General features: G+C 55.5%; 2 protein-coding genes across 2 annotated transcripts; both read right to left on the bottom strand.

Annotated features, from left to right (window-relative positions):
* Positions 1-2,037: 2,037 nt before the first annotated feature.
* LOC132318142 (diacylglycerol O-acyltransferase 2-like) lies at positions 2,038-5,993 on the bottom strand. The gene is made up of 8 exons (XM_059824374.1): positions 5,954-5,993; positions 4,118-4,246; positions 3,938-4,045; positions 3,672-3,742; positions 3,354-3,558; positions 2,636-2,810; positions 2,356-2,558; positions 2,038-2,192 (listed from the first exon to the last, which is right to left on the bottom strand). The coding sequence occupies exons 1-8, from the start codon at positions 5,991-5,993 to the stop codon at positions 2,038-2,040; spliced, it is 1,086 nt and encodes a 361-aa protein (XP_059680357.1).
* A 1,960-nt stretch (positions 5,994-7,953) lies between these two features.
* IGBP1 (immunoglobulin binding protein 1) lies at positions 7,954-14,322 on the bottom strand. The gene is made up of 6 exons (XM_059824490.1): positions 14,135-14,322; positions 13,605-13,910; positions 11,027-11,222; positions 9,921-10,006; positions 8,782-8,873; positions 7,954-8,482 (listed from the first exon to the last, which is right to left on the bottom strand). Exons 1-6 carry the CDS (start codon positions 14,320-14,322, stop codon positions 8,337-8,339), a joined length of 1,014 nt encoding a protein of 337 aa, XP_059680473.1. The 3' UTR covers positions 7,954-8,336.
* Between the last annotated feature and the right edge of the window lie 1,216 nt (positions 14,323-15,538).

Genomic DNA, 15,538 nt, shown 5'->3' with positions numbered 1-15,538 from the left:
GGGGCCAAAGTGGGTTCCAGTAACCTCATCCCTCATCTCCACGAATTGCAGCCCCTCTGAGCTCGGTGTGGGCCCCCCGGCACCCCCGCGTTCCCCAAACCTGACCTGCCCCTGCCCAGCCTCTGCAGGGGCAGAGACCACAGGGCTGAGGGCTGATAGCCATGGGGCTTGCCCCAGCGCTGCACTGGGATGCTCTGGGAGGAGGGTGCCGGTGCCACTTGGGGCAAGACAGCCTCCGGGCACCCGTGGGAATGGGAAGGATGCTGAGAAAACCATTTTGGGGAGGCAGGCTGGCGTCCCATCCCGGGGTGCTCCTGGGGACACGTGGGGGCTGACAGGTCACTAAAGAGAAGGGACACTGGTCCCTCCTGGGGCATGCACAGCCCTTCCAGTCTGCTCGACGGCGACGTGCGGGGACCGGACTGAACCTGGGATGGAGCTGATGCTGGCCCCTCCGCATGCCTGGCGGAGGTTCTTAGAGATGTCCCTGTCACACTGCTGGCCCTGGGAGAGGCAAGGAGGGATGCGGCACAGGGCACCTGCTGCCCATCACCCCCCAATAAAGCCCCTTCCCCTTTCTCTACGCTCAATCCTGTTTCTTCCCGTAGCAGAAGGAAGAGGGACGAGATGCCCTCCCTCACCCCAGAAAGCATTCGAGAGCAGAGAAAAGCCACCCACCACCTTAACGCCGGCACTGGGGCAGGTTCAGAGTGAGGAGCCAGAGCAGTGACACCCATGGTGACGGGAGAGTCCTCAGGAATCTGCCTTTATGGGTGTTTGCTTTCCAAATGTTTACCTAGCCCTTTTGTTTGACCAAGTGCCTGCGCAGAGAGGAGCAGACCAGAGATGGCTATCAGCGCTGTTGACTCTCCCATGCCAGCCTGGGCAGGGATGGGATGGGGCTGTCCCCGCCACGGGGAGCCTCAGGAGGGTCTGCCCCCCATCACCCCCCACGAGTCCTGCCAACACATGCCTAGGGAATGGATGCCTATAGCATCATCGGGGTGTCACCCCCCAGCCATGGCACCGGCCACACACAGCCACATCCCACCAGGAGCTGCCCAGGTCACCTGGGGAGGGAGAGAGCCCCAGGGATGCCAAGTACCAACCCCGCATCCCCATCCCACCAGACAGCGGTACACAGAAAGCCCCTCACTCACCGCTGAGCCAAAAGCAGAGAGAGAAGGAGACCTCCATCCTAGGCCCAGTTAACCCAGTAAGAGCAGCTGCTGCCCCTCACCTCTCATTATATCTGACGTGGCCCAGGTGGACTCGGAGCCGCTCGGTTGCACCTGAGCAGTGCAAGGGTCCCCACCCAGCACAGCCCCAGCACCGGGGATGGGTCTGCCAGGGAGGGGACACGGGTGGGTGGCAGGTCCACCCACATGGAGAGTGCAGGGGTACGGCCGCGGTGCCGCTGGTCCTGCCCCCCCCAGCACGCACAGGCAGTGGTTGGGGGGTTGGAAATCTGTATTGGGTACAGAGGCGGTGGAAAAGGCTCATCTGGGGCCAGAGCAGCACTTGCCCCTTGCCCAGGGCCACACGGTCCCGTCTGAGGCCACTTCCATGGGTCCCCAAATCTGGAAGTGTCCCCCCTCCACCCCAGGGGGGGATGCATCCCCAGCCTGGTCCCACCCACCGTTAGGATGCCACCCCAAGGAGCCCATCTCATTCCCTCTTCCCATGACACCCCCTCCCTCAGCTCATGGTGTCCTGGTTATCTTGGGGGGACTGTGCCCATTGCTGGCCCCCAGCCTCACACCAGACCCCCCACATCAGCCCCACATCCTCAGGGGACAGCTGGGGGGGACAGCAGCTCCTCCAAACCCCTTTCAAGGGGGAGCCTTTCCCAATCTCCCCTTCCCCTCGCTTCTTCCTCTCCTCCCACCTCCCGCTTAGGTTTTTCATCCGGAGGAGTGGAGGGCCGGAGTGGGGACCGTCCCCCGTGTGTTCCCTGTGCCGGGCCGGCTGAAATCCCCACCCGCAAGAGCCAGCCGCCCTTGTGAGCCAGGATCTGGCCGCCGGCGCCGGCTGCGCTCAGAGGATGTGCAGCTCGTCCGTCTCCGACAGCCCGTACTTGGTCTTGTTCTCGTTGAAGAGCTTGAGCAGGGAGCGGACGTACATCTCATGGTACATGTCCACCGTCTCGCAGCTCGGGTCCTCGATCTTGGGCACCATCACCGGCTCCCCCACTGCCGGGGGGGGAGGAAGGTCAGGCTGGTGGCGTGGGGTCACGCTCAGCTCATTGGGGATAGGAGCCGAGTGTTGCCTTCCAACACCACCCATCGCGGGTGTCCTCCTCCTCTGCCCCTCCACCTTCTGGGGGTCCCCTCCGCCCCGGGGGGAGATGCTCACCCACGGTGGTGATGGGTCTGGCGTAGGGGAGGAAGCCCCGGGATCGGGCAGAGGTGAGGCCCCGGCCATAGAAGACGCAGGGAGCAAAGCCCATCATCTTCTGGAAGCGCTGCTGGATGCTCCTCATCCAGCTGCCCTCCTCAAAGACCACCTGGCGGAAGAGGTCGTTCTCCCCGAAGGAGAAGGAGGGGACGAGGTAGGCCCTGCGGAGGGGACATGGTGGGCAGTGATGGGGCACCGGGACCCCCGGACCCCCGTAGCGGCGGTGCCCGTGACCCACCCGTGCTGCAGGGCCATGCGGACGAAGCCCTTGCGGTTCTTCAGGATGAGCGTGGTGACGCCAGGACGGCAGGAGAGCGACTCGGCCGCGCCGCCGATGACGATGGCCACCGCGTTGCCGGTGCCGTTCTTGGACAGCAGGTACCCGATGGCGCGGCGTGTCACCGGGCACAGCCCTGCAGCGGAACGGACCACCGGTGCCGTGGGACTGCTTGCCCGCGCAGCGCCTGGGGGGACGGGGACCCCACGACGGACCCCGCCACGGACCCCGCCTGGTGGCACCATGCACGGGACAGTGCAAGGGCGCCCCCTGCTGCGGGAGAGGTCCCAGGGAGGGGTGGGGTTCCCGGGGCTGCCAGGTCTGCGGGCAGGGTGCGGGCAGGGTGCGGGCAGGGTGCAAGCAAGGTGAAGGTGGAGTTCAGGCAGGGTGCAAGCAGGGTGCAGGCAGAGCACCACCCCTGCCCTGCCTGCTCCTGGGGAGCGCAGAGGCCATCAGTCACCCCTTGCCCACGGACGGGAGTGGGGACCCCCCCTGCAGCCCCCCTGCCCGTGGGCATTGCCCCCTCCGGGCTCTGCCCCTGGCTGGCAGCAGGCAGAGGTGGGCAGGAGCGGGGCAGGCATGGGGTGCCACCCCGGGGCACCCGCTCAGCTCAAGCCAGCGCAACCGTGGAGGGCAGGGTGGCAGGAGGCTGCCCGCCCCGCTGCCCACGGACGCTCACCCCCGCTCATCAGGTACTCCCTGAAGACGGGCAGGCGGAAGTTGCCAGCCAGGGTGGTGAGGAAGGGCCGGATGCCCGGGAACATCTCCCCGAAGCCCGTCGAGCCCGTGATGAAGTTGCAGAAGGCGCCGACGCAGAGGATGCCGTGGGGGTGGGAGCCGATGATGTAATTGTGGCTGGGGGACAGGTCGTGCGTCTTCACCAGCTGCAGGAACAAAATGGCATCACGGGGACGTAACGGTGGCACGTCCTTTTGGGTGGTACCACCACCACCCACACGAACACCCCGTCCCGGCACCCCTGCTCCCCACACCGTACCTTCACGGGGAAATAATCCCGAAAGTGCCTCCACACGGGCCATCGCCGCAGGCACGGCAGCCTTCTGCCACCTGCAAACCGGGGAAGGACCGCAGGAGATGACACCCACCCCAGCGGGCAGCAGAACCCGCGGGAAACACTCCCCGCGGACCTGCCGCATCCCTCTTTCCAGCATGATGACATTTTTAGATGGAATTTTTAGGTGTACTCCCGTGCTCCCCATCCTGCTGCAAAGCTGGAAGAAGGGAGGCTCTGCCCATCCTCACCTTTCTCCGGCGTGTCCCAGTCAAAGATGATCCAGGCCAGGTAGAGCGCGGAGATGGGCCAGAAGCTGGTGAACACCAGGTAGATGAGGAGCAGCAGGCTGAGGGTTCCTGCAGGAGACGGGAGCGGGGTGAGCGGGCACACGCCTGCCCCGCCGGGACCCCCCGCAGCCCCCTACTCACCCAGCAGCAGGAAGCTGAGCACCCACTGCAGGACGGAGAGGAGCTGGAGCCAGGAGCGGATGTCCCGCTGCGAGGGCCAGGGTGCTGCGAGCAGGGTGCGCAGGGCGGTCTGGACACTGGCGCGACTGCCTGCAGGGAGGGACACAGCACCCAGCCCAAAACAGCATGGGTTGCACAAATACTGTCCCAGCTAGCCAGAGTTGGGGTCCCAGTCTGGTGGTACCTGTGGCTGTGGGGGCTGGGGTACAGGGGCAAGGCGGGAGGTGGGATGGGAAGGACGAAGCAGTTGGGAGAGGAGGGATGGGATGCAGTGGGGTGGGGGATGCTCAACCCCAGAGAGCTCTGGACCATGCCAGAAGGTGGCCCTGAGCAACCTGAGGCTGCTACGGGGCCAGCCCTGCTCCGAGCGGGGGGGCAGCTGGCAGGCCGGGCATCCCCAAGCCCAAACGTCTCCATGAACCTGGGTGCACCAGAGGAGCCGAGTGCAGCGGCACGTCCTGCACTGTGCTGAGCTCCCCCAAGGCCAGGACCTTTCCCGTGCCCTCCTTGGCACGTTCAGGCTCACAGAGAATTTGGGGCTTTCTCCGCCAGCGCGGCAGGGAGGCACAGGGCAGTGTCTGCCACCTGACAAGTGCCAAGGACAGCGGCCAGGGGCTGAGCCAGGGTGGCCGAGGCTGGCCGTCCCCGCGGCCACCCCTGCCAAGCCTTGCCTCCCGCGAGGGACAGTCCAGCAGCCCGTAGCTGCTCCACTCCCCCCGCCGCCCACATCCCTCTGGCCAACCTTGGTGAACCATTAACTGGTCCGGGCTGGGCGCCAGGATCCAAACTCCACGTGCCGCCCCATCCCTCCTCCCCGAAATGGGCCCGAGGCACCGATCCCACGAGCGCACTGCTCCCGGCCAAAGGTCCGCTGTGCCCAAGACCACCCAGCACAGCCACCGCTGCAAGTGCAGCAAGCTACCTCTTGTGTCACAAGAGCCTTGTTTTCTTGGGAAAACAACCCAAAATCAGCATGCTGGCCAGACAGGGAAAAGCTCAGGGTGAGACAGGAGCAGACCTGTCCCCAGGGCTCCCCGGGCCAGGGACACTCAGGTCCCCAGCAGAACCCTTGGGTGGGAGACGAACCACCAAACCCCAGTTCAGGTGGCTGGGGGAGGTTCAAGTCTTCCTGCCTCGACCCATGAAGGGCACAATTGAAATAAATGAAACACTGGAGCCATCACCAGCATCAAAGAATTGTTTTCCTTCTCCCCCAAGCAGCGTCCGGTTCTTTAAGCAATCCCTCCCGCCCGTCCCCACGCGCCCAGCTGCCCGCACAGCCCTGCTGTTGTCAACTTTCCAAAGCCCCTTTTTTTTCCAGGGAAGATGCAGAGCTCTGCTGGGCAAATTTGTGCCTACCAAACAGTTGCTTTTTTTAGTTCCTTTTTCTAGCTCCCCCCCAAGCACTCCATGAATGTCCAGACCGCAGACAGAAAATGGAGAAAGCCCAGGGGCTCTGCTGCCAGCCCCATCCGCGGTGACAGAACCCTCTGCAAACCCAGAAATTCAAACTCAGCGGCCCAGAGCAGCAAGGAAAGACGAAGGGGAATTTGCAGCACTCTGGAGTATCTTGCGGGAATAACGTTACCGAACGCATTGTCAGAAATTTCATTCCTGTTGAGCAACTGTATGTTTTCCTCTGGTGCTGCTAACCCCAAATTGCTCCAAACACCTCCCTTTCCCCTAAGCAGTCTAAAGCAAATAGACAATAGTGACAACAAACGCTAATTGCCTGACCAGCTCCTCGCATCGCCAGAGCATCAGAAACCATTCAAACACACTTTGGAAATATCTTACCACTAAGATTTTGGGAACAGGCTGCAATAATTGTCTTCATGGTGGCAAGGAGCTCTGTGCCAGACCCTGCTTCAGCAGGTTAAAAGGCAAGTTTGGAAATTCCGGAGGGCGATTGATTGTGTATCCAGCTGCTTTAACCAGCTGATCCAGGGCAAACTGTCTGCCGCGGAGGGGAGCAGACCCTCTCCGTCCCCAGCTTGCAGAGCAAGGAGAAGATCTGATGGTCCTCAGGAGGATGAGGAGTCACGGCGAGCAGCAAGGAGCTGCCTTTGCGAAGGGCAGCCACCGCTCCTCGGAAAGGCACCGCTGCCGGCACCGGCGCTAACTCGGCGGGGACTGCCTTCCCCCGGGAATGGTACCGTCCAGCTTTGGATATTTCACAAACCCCTGTCATGCTCTACCAGTATGACTCCTCCAGAGCCGCCCAAAAACGTCATCCCGAAGCTCCCGCTCCCCGGTACGTGAGCGCAGCCCGCCAGACGGGGCCCTGACCATCAGCCCCAGCGTCCAGCACCATCCCCTCCTCTTCCAGCCCTAAGAGGGGCACCGGGGTCAGCTGGCCCTGCCTGCTAGGCCAGGAAGACTGGAGTACTGCCTGGAGAGGATTGGGGGGAAAATTGAGAAGAAAAGGAAATAAGAGCATCACAAAAGCAGGACTGAGACAGGGCGCCAGGCCAACAGCCGAAGGAACCGTAAAAATCCACAGGAACTAATTCACTAGAGCTACTTCTCAGGATCTACCTCTCCAGAAGTACTCACTAGGAAGAGCTGGCTAACATCAAATGTAGGAAAGGGATAAACACACATATAGGATTGCATGTGTTGTTAAAGTGAAAAACATGTTTCACAGGAGAGGTCTGGAACCCAGGAACCCACAAAAACTCATAATCTGCTGTTGTAGACTGTAGAGACTCAGTATCTGGAAAAAAAGGTGCAACAGCACTCATGGATGTAATTAGTTCAGAGGAGCTGAGATTGCTACCCATAAAACATCTAAGCTCTTCTGCAGCCTAGCTGGCCCCTCAGGTGTGCCTGAATCATGCTAATAGGAAGGAAAAACCCCAAATTCTTCCAGAATCCCACTGTCCCCAGAGGTAAGGGAGCACTCTGCCGATGAACCCAACTGCGCCAAATCAGATGGTAAAAAGCGTGTGGCCTGCTCCAGGTAACACACTGCCACATAAGCAAGTAGCAGTGATGCTTTCTTTGGTTTTTCATCCCAACATCTGTAACAGGTTTAAAACAACCGCAGTCACAGCTGCCAGCCCATGCCAGGCGACTCCAGAGCTTCCAGCCGTGATTCCTCACTTTCTTGCCCAGTAATGCGCCTGCTGCGCGCCGGGTCAGTGCCAGGTACGGTGGACCAGTCATGCCCTCTCTCCTCACTCAGTCCAGGATTCGTGCCAGCAGCTGTTTAAACTAGCTCCAGAGGAATCCAGACAAGGTTTTCACCCCTTCAGGGTTACTCTGTAAGCAGATTTCAAAGCACACTGACAACCAGTGCGCTACTTTGCTTTTGAATACAGCACCATTTGTCCCAGGGTTGGCCCCTGTAGAGCTCCAGAGGGTCCCGAGCACACACATGTGCGTTACATTATGTATGCTATAGCCACACAGACCCCATACATTACACTCGGCAAAAGCACAAACATTTCTATTAAGGCATTTGTACTATGTGTAGTATCAGCCCTTCAAGATATTGCCCTCAAAATACCTGATCTACTTAACACAAAAAATGCCAAACACTTCACTCTGCCCGCTCAGGAAGAGCGGGACGAGCCTGTGGAAAGGCCACCCAACACCTGGCTGCAGACAGACCTCCCTGCCGAGGTGAACTCTGCACTGCAAACTGGTGTGTTCAGAAGCCTCAGCCGAAAAAACGTGGCCATCTGACATCGCCTATTTCCCACCCCCAACTCCCTTGGTGGCTGGAAACGAGCCTTACAGACTTGCTCTGGAAAAGCCTAGGTTGAAGAGCAAGGGATTTTCATAGCAAGAACTAGGCAGCACAAGAGATTTTATTTTGCTTAAAACGTAGAGAAAAAAAATAAATACATCCACCCACAATACAAAGAGCAGTTTCCAAATTCATGTACTTTTCTTTCAAGGACTTCCTCTGACTGGGAGAACAGAGGCAGCCTGACCCCTCGGAGAGAGCTCCGCCTGACAGGAGCTCTGCGGTATCACTGTACATGACCAGTGCACTCAGTCTGACATTTAACGTAAACCAAAGCAAACTGTCATGTTTACTCCTCTGACACCGGTGCCTCCCAAAGAAGCCACAGATACCTCTGCATATGTACAGTGTATTTACTCCTATATCTCCAGGACACAGTCAATTCTTAAAGGATTTCCAGGCCCTGCTCCCTCTGCAGCGAGAGCATCAGCCCACATTCTGCCGGTTGCCATAGCCTCTTGGGTGTGTATCTTTCCAGTCATCCCAGTTCCGAGCTTTTTGAAGAGCTTCCTCATCATCCTCCTCCTCTTTTTTCTCCTGCTGCTGCTTCTGCAACTCTTCATCAGTTAAACCTGCTGGAGGTCAAGAACAGGAGTGAGGGGCGTGAGACACTGGAAGATCCCTAGTCAAGTTCTCAAAACAGAAGCCCTGCCAGGAGCTGGTCTAGCCAGAAAGCAGGAATTGCCAAAGAGCAGTCTAGCAATCCAGTTATTCCCACAGCTTAATGAAGTCAGCTCTTACTCTTCTTCCGTCAGTGGGTATTTTACACCCTGAACACATCCCCATTCAACCTCCCCTTTAAGAGACTTCCCGAATTCTCTGTTCCAATCTTTGCTTTGCCACTCCATACCTGGTGTTCTCTGAGGCGCACTCTGACCAGACACGACTCCTTGCCTTCTGCGCTGCTCATACCAGTCATCCACAGTCATAGTAGGCAGGCCGGGATAGCCAGCACCAAACACTCTACAGAAACAGAGGGACAGTCAAAGGCGGCACTTTACATCACTACGAATCAGCAGAAACATAAACAGCCATGCACAGAACTACACTGTAATCCAATTTGTACTAACAATATAAGGCACGTTATCAAGGAAGGCTTGCGAACAAACGTTATTTCTACAGCCCGGGCCTTCAGCAACAGACTTGCCAGTAACCTAGCCAAAATGGTACTTAAAGAGTTCACCTACTAGTTTAGAGAGGTGAGGACTGTTCTAGTCCAAAGACCCTGAATCACTTCTCCAGCCCAAAGGAGAACACCCTGTCCTAGCACAGCTTGCCAAGGAGACCCCTAGGAACTGAATTAGGCACGGCCTGGCTGAACAGATATATGGAAGGCTCAGGGCAAATAACGTCAAAAGCATGACAAGAAATCTGTTTTCTATCCCATTTTGTGCTTTAGCTGCCTTAATCCTTGCAAGAATCTCACGGTGCCACAAAGCATTAAGATCTTGATACCCTAGGGAAAGCCTTACAGTTAAAAGCTGTATTATTGTGACTGATGAGTCTCTGGTAGGTATTGCATCTTCCCAGCCCCTAAGATCACTTATTTGAATTCACTGAAATCCTCCAGAGTTTACATTAGATTAAGAGACCACATAGTTTTTTCACTGCTGGGCTCTTAACAGCGAGGAACAATCCTGTTATATCACACAGAGGTTAGAGGGGTAGATAAGCCTTGCCCCTCCACAGCTTACCAAACAGCAAGCATGTGGCCTATAAACTAACACAGTAATATTTGCGTAACGCCATCTCCTCTTCTGCCATCCCAACAGGAGGAAACAGCACTAGCCAAGACACTGCAGCATGTTAACAGAATAAATCAGAGAAAGCTCAAGAAATGCATTAGACGTTCCCCCATCCCCTGCCCAGATGCACAACACATGCCAGCTTGATGCCACACACTGCCTGAAGGTGACGACTGGTTTTCTGCATTTGAAAGAGTATCTTAGGCTTCAATCAAGAACAGAGCACTGCCTCTTACCATATTTAAATAATCAGAAAACAACATACTTAGCCTGAGCAGCATCCCGGGTAAGAATGAAAGGTTTCAGTGGAGCCCTGACTTGTCGAGAAGTACTGTGTGATGATGCTGAAGACTGAAGATGGAAACAACAGTCACAAGGTAATCGTATAGACGAGAATCCCCTTTCTCTGCTTCCCACCCCAAACAAGTTATTAAAGGTCTTATAGAAGAGAAATGCCTCTGCTGTCAGAGCATCATCCCAAGATGGACAATTCAGGCCTTAATCCAGTTTAAATCACGAACTCCATCTGTGAGCTTCTACAAATCACTTCTCTTTGTGCCTTTGTTAGACCCGTTCTGATCAAAGCAGAAAGCTGACAGAGCTAAACCAGATCAGCTCAGATCAAAGCATGAAATATAGCTTATTTTTCCCAGTGATCAAACACAGTACATTCTGAAGCAAGTAGAGCTCATCATTCCCGATGATATCACCCAGGGCACTACAGAAGAGCAGAGTTCTGCAACGCCAATAATGAACCGCACAAACCAGCTGTGTCAACAAAGCTGGACTATGGTCTATGTCAGCACATTATGATTTTTTATTTCTAGACAGACAATTTAGGTGAGTACCATAAAGCCCAGAAACACTATTCTAGACAGGAACTGCAGGTCTACAAGAAGCTTTCAGCATTCAGAATGGGCATTTCTTTCTGCAACATCTGGAAACTTTGCAGACCAGAAGCGTAGGCTTGAAAGAAATCACAAGGGTCTCCTTTCAATTTACAAATGCACTTAGTTCTTTGGAGTTAAGGGTCTGGTAGAACCCAACAAAGCGGAGAAAAGCCTCTGCGCGCAGACCGGTTCAACTCTGATGTGAAATGCTAGAGCATTTCACAAGCCGTGACTGTCTAGAACATGTGGCAGCACCGGACAGTGGCTAATCCAAAAATCAGACCACTGCCCACTCAGAATTAAACCAAACCCCATCTGCTTGTGCTGTGACTGAGCTAAATTTCAGTCAAGAATTCACAGAATAAAACTTATGAAACTCTGCTATTAATTCCTCTGAGGGTCATCTACTTGCAACAGTGTCTGTCACCAGGTCTAACTATCCACAGCCCACGGGGCCTGCAGTGTGAGAGAGATCTCGTACCTGTTTCACTGTACCTCTGCTCCTCAAGATGACCATTTCTTGGTCAATACTCTCAATTTCCTCAAGGCTGGTGTTGATCCATTTCTGGATTTGTAGTATGGAAAATTCCCGTATCTGATCCTCATCTGCCTGCCCGCTCTCCACAAAGGTTCTCATAGAGGCCAGCCTGTTCTCCAGTTCCTTCTTCTGCTTATATCTGTCTCAAAGAGAACAAAATGAGAGCATTTAAGCAACCTTTCTCTAATGCAGCCCAGACACAGTGTTTTCTAAAATAAACAATTTCCTATTTCTTGAAATTCAATCAAATGTCATTAGAGAGCTACCTCCTGCCCCAATCCCCTTTTAACTGCTTTTCACAGAGGTACCAGTTGCTGACCAGTGCTCATTAGGGTATGCAAATCCCGGATATTCATAAAGCTCCTCATGTCTTTGACCAATCTCCTTGTGCAAGGAGGACCCACTCATTTAACAACCGAGTAAGAGTCCTGTAAAAGTAAAGCAGAGACTTACAGGAATGCATTGGTTACGAGGAGAACGAGCCCTGCCAGCACCAGGTCATACTGGTTGTCATTTACTGATGACCTCTAACGATATGTAAGCAAGAGGCAAAATGCCAAGCAGGGAGATGCACCTTCCCACCTCCTCTGACTGACAACAGGAGGCTTTGACAAACGAAAACTACAGAAATCAGAAGAATTCCAATTTGCTTAAAAATGGCTTTGAAAATGCACGGTTATATACATACATGCAGCACCAAAATCTTTTCCTCCCATCTTCCCCATCACTTCCATCCGTCAACTCAAATTTAGACATTACACAGGATCTTTACTACTCTTTGTAAGAGGTTTAACATGATTTCACGTATTTAAAAAGAAAATTGTATACAAAAAGAGATTGTGATGGTTTGCTGTTATAATTTAAGTATCTCCTGTCTGTTAAAAGCAGCTTTAAGAAGACAGTTTAAATTTAGAGGTTCTTCTCTCAATTATTTTTTTTCTTCTCCTAAAAGTTGAGCAATCCTTGAAAATTAAGCCTCCCATGTAAAATTAGGCAAGCCTGGCAACATTAATCTCCTGGAGAAAACAGGACTTTAACTCATTGGCTCCTTCACTGAGAAAACCAATGTAATAGCTATTTTGAGTTGCTGCTATGTGACACAAAGATATCAAGAAGCCACTTATAAGGCAGATTAAAACGCTTTTCTAATGTCTGCCACAGGTGTTTTTGTGTGGGCAGGTTGTTTTTTAATATGATTTTGGCTTTCTGGATTTTTTGACCTTTCCAGGAATTAGTTATTAAAGGGGGGAGCTACCTATATAATACATTTCCAGGCTAAATCCTTGTGCCCCACTTCCTTCACTTCAGTGCCACCTGAAGAATGAACAGTAAGAACCAAGGATTAGAAACCTACAGGAGCTGAAAGGACAAGGAGCGTACAAGAGTCGTTCTAAAAACCAAACCCATCCACAAGCACTCCCCAGAAAACCCTCCCAAAACCACATCTTAACCAGCTGAGCTCCTGACTGCCCAGCCCTGTCCTGCAGGGATGCAAAACAAACCACTCCATTCCCATTTGCCTTTACACTCTGCAGCAGGGTAAGTTCTCTTCAGCTGGCCGCTGCAATCCCCGCCTGCTCCCTGGGACGCCGCAGTGTGCGCTCATTCAGAGAGCAAGGCTGAAGGCAGCTAGGATGAGACAGGTCTGGAGCTGGTGTGGTGATACAGGCCTTCTTAGGAAAGCTTTGTTGATGCAGTCTACGCATTTTACTGAAAGCGAATATAATTGTAACGTCTCACCCTGATCAAGCACGAGCCTGCTTGCGACAGAACTCACAATGCAGGCACCTCCTGTTTGTCTTCAAGCGGAAGGAGTCACGGTGCAGGCATACACAAGCCTCAGTGAGAGGGGAGTTCACGCATAACCAAAGCCCTACCTGCAGCACCGACAAAACTCACTCACACTCAGGAGGCGATGCACAGCTCTGAGACTGCTGACAAGCAGCCCGTGCTGAAAAGGCTTTGCTGTGCTGACCCCAAAGGCCCCGATGTATTCTAGTATCCCAAACCCATCTCAGTCAGGTTGCTCTCTAGAATATAAATCGTATTTTTGTATTCAAGTAACTTAAACAGCTCTCCAGCCCAGCTTGGGCCCATCAGCGCTACCACAATAAGCAACAACTTGATTGTCAAAATCCCCAACTAAAGCATGGCAAAGAGGCACCATGGCTTTTAAAAAAGATCTAATAAGCGCATTGGTAGGTAACTTCCAACGCGGGTGGCTTTACGCTGTTACCAGTGATTAAAGAACTAATCATAAGAGCTTTTATGCAGTTCTTCTTCAGAGACTGGAAACTAAAGATATAAATGCATGTCTCCAGTCTGTGCACAATCCAACACCATTAAGTAATATGTGGTGAGCATCTTAAAATGAATGTTTCATGATCAAAGTATTCCAGCATCAAGGGAACCAGTTCTTTCCTGACAGCCCTTGTCTGTACAATCTCGCACTGCCTGAGGCTCTCCCCTTCTCCTAAACTGATTCCTGAAAGGCTTTCAAGACCACAAAGCAAGAGCCTACCTTTCGATTTTGGCTTGCCTACTCGACGCCATGGCCACCAGGCTGGGCTGGGCGGCAGCGGGGCCCCCCGGGGACGGGCTCCCGGCATCTTCCTCTCCCGGGGGGCTGGCGGGGGGCAGGTGGAAGCTGCCCAGCCCGTAGCTCCTGCAGAGCTTGAGGAAGCGCCAGAAGTGGGCCCGAGCGCTCTCCAGGTGCTCCAGCCTCCTGCTCAGGTCGACCTGCTTCAGCGTCAGGGCCCCCAGCAAGGCGGGCAGCAGCAGGTACTTCAGGTCGGCCGAGGCGATCTCCTCCAGCTCCTCGTTCTCGCTGCAAGGGCAGAGACGAGCCGTCCCGTTCCCGCTCCGCTCCGCCCGGGCCCGGCCAGGCCCAGCCCGCTCCGCGGCGGCCCGGGGGCCCGTGCGGAGGCGGCGGCAGGCACGGAGGACCCTCGCACGGCCTCGCTGGGTCCCCCCGCGCCCAGGCCCAGGCCCAGGCCCAGGCCCAGGCCCAGGCCCCGCCGCCGGCTCGGCCCGTCCCTCCCCTCCGCTCACCTGAACAGGTCCAGCTGCGCCACCATGGCGGCCGCCCGCTGCAGCGCGTCCAGCCCCTGCCGCACTTTCTCCTGCACGGCCGGGGCCCCCGAGGACGGCTCGGCGCCGCTCTCCACCTCCTCCCAGAGCCGCCGGCCCGCCGCCAGCAGCTCCGCCAGCCGCGGCCCCGCGCCGGCCCCCTCCGCCATGCTGGGCCGGGAAGGCGCCGCCGCCGAACCGCTTCCGGGGCGGCCGCGAGCGACCCCGCCCCTCCCGCCATCTTGGTGAGGGCAGAGGGCGCCGACCGACCGAGGGGCCGCCATTTTGGTAGGGGCGGGCCGGAGGCAGGGCCCGGCGAGGCCGCCGCGGGCCCCCTGGGCCCCGGGCTCGGCCCTCCGCGGCGAGAGACCCCCGCGGTGGGACCGGCCCGCCGCCCACGCGAGGCTCGGCGTGGCCCTGGGCCCTCACATGCCTCCAGCGCTCCCAAAGCTGGTTCCTGCCTGACGCACAGGCCTCCCCAGACCCTGCCAGGGGTCTCTGGGGAAGGGGTGCTGACGGTGTGGGCCAATAAACATGCAAAAATGAGGATAATTAGATAAATTGACAGGAAGCGTGCACTTTCCCCCCTCGAAAAGGGAGCGAGAGGGGTGAGGAGGGCGTAACGGCGCTGAGACGGCTCTGGAGCCGTAAGCTGTCAGTACGGTCAGCGCTGCCCTGGAAGCAGCCTTTCTCATCTCTTATTTATGTAGCTCCTGAGCCCCTTCTGACGATATCTCTGCAATTTAGGCATAAGGCAGGTAGGGGTTAAAGCTGGGCTTTTATGAATGGATGTTGGTCCCTTAGAAACACAGGTAATTGACCCAGATGTGAGAAATGTGTATGGTGAAATCATAACAGGGCCGGCTGGAAGCACTCAGCCTCCAAGAATGAGTCCGTTTATGATTTACTGTTTGTTCTCTTCATACCTATGTGAGATAGCTCGATAAAAAGTTACTCGTCAAAACCAGAAGAGCTGTGGGTTTAGGTTCCCGTTCGCTGCGTGCCCTGCGCGCCCCGCAGTGGTGTCACTCTCCTGTCACCCTCCCTCCCTGTGACCGCTTCGCTCAGGCTGCCAAGGCAGGCGCCGGGAGCACGAGGTGTGTCAAGAGCTGGCCGCGGCATTCTGTGGTGTTCCGGCACGCCAGGCAGGAGGTGGAGAACAACACAGTGTCTGGCGGTGGGAAAATTAATTAGTATAAGGGTTGGAAGTGGAAAGGGGCCAGGAATCTCCAGCAGTTTGTTCTTCACTAGCCGAAGATGCTTTGGCATCTCCAACAATTACAACTAGTTGCTTTCATCAAGGCGATACCACTCTCACTACAGCGTCTTACCCCTTCGTATGTATTCGTTAAAAACTGCAGTAAAGCTATCACTTCATCACCCCCT

The sequence above is a fragment of the Gavia stellata genome, chromosome 14, assembly GCF_030936135.1.
Source record: "Gavia stellata isolate bGavSte3 chromosome 14, bGavSte3.hap2, whole genome shotgun sequence".
Lineage (NCBI taxonomy): Eukaryota > Metazoa > Chordata > Aves > Gaviiformes > Gaviidae > Gavia > Gavia stellata.
Note: the sequence above shows the minus strand (reverse complement) of the source record. Positions and strands in the feature narration are given on the sequence as shown.

Bases quoted from the DNA above. Each gene is read 5' to 3' on its own strand.
- LOC132318142 (XM_059824374.1), bottom strand. From the start codon at position 5,993: ATGAAGACAATTATTGCAGCCTGTTCCCAAAATCTTAGTG. The intron at 4,046-4,117 runs GTGAGTAGGGGG...CGTCTCCTGCAG, and splicing joins GCTCAGCTTCCTGCTGCTGG to GAACCCTCAGCCTGCTGCTC. The intron at 3,743-3,937 runs GTGAGGATGGGC...CCCGGTTTGCAG, and splicing joins CTGGGACACGCCGGAGAAAG to GTGGCAGAAGGCTGCCGTGC.
- IGBP1 (XM_059824490.1), bottom strand. From the start codon at position 14,322: ATGGCGGAGGGGGCCGGCGCGGGGCCGCGGCTGGCGGAGCTGCTGGCG. The intron at 13,911-14,134 runs GTGAGCGGAGGG...CTGCCCTTGCAG, and splicing joins GCGCAGCTGGACCTGTTCAG to CGAGAACGAGGAGCTGGAGG. The intron at 8,874-9,920 runs GTATGTTGTTTT...CTGTTTCTGTAG, and splicing joins CGGGATGCTGCTCAGGCTAA to AGTGTTTGGTGCTGGCTATC.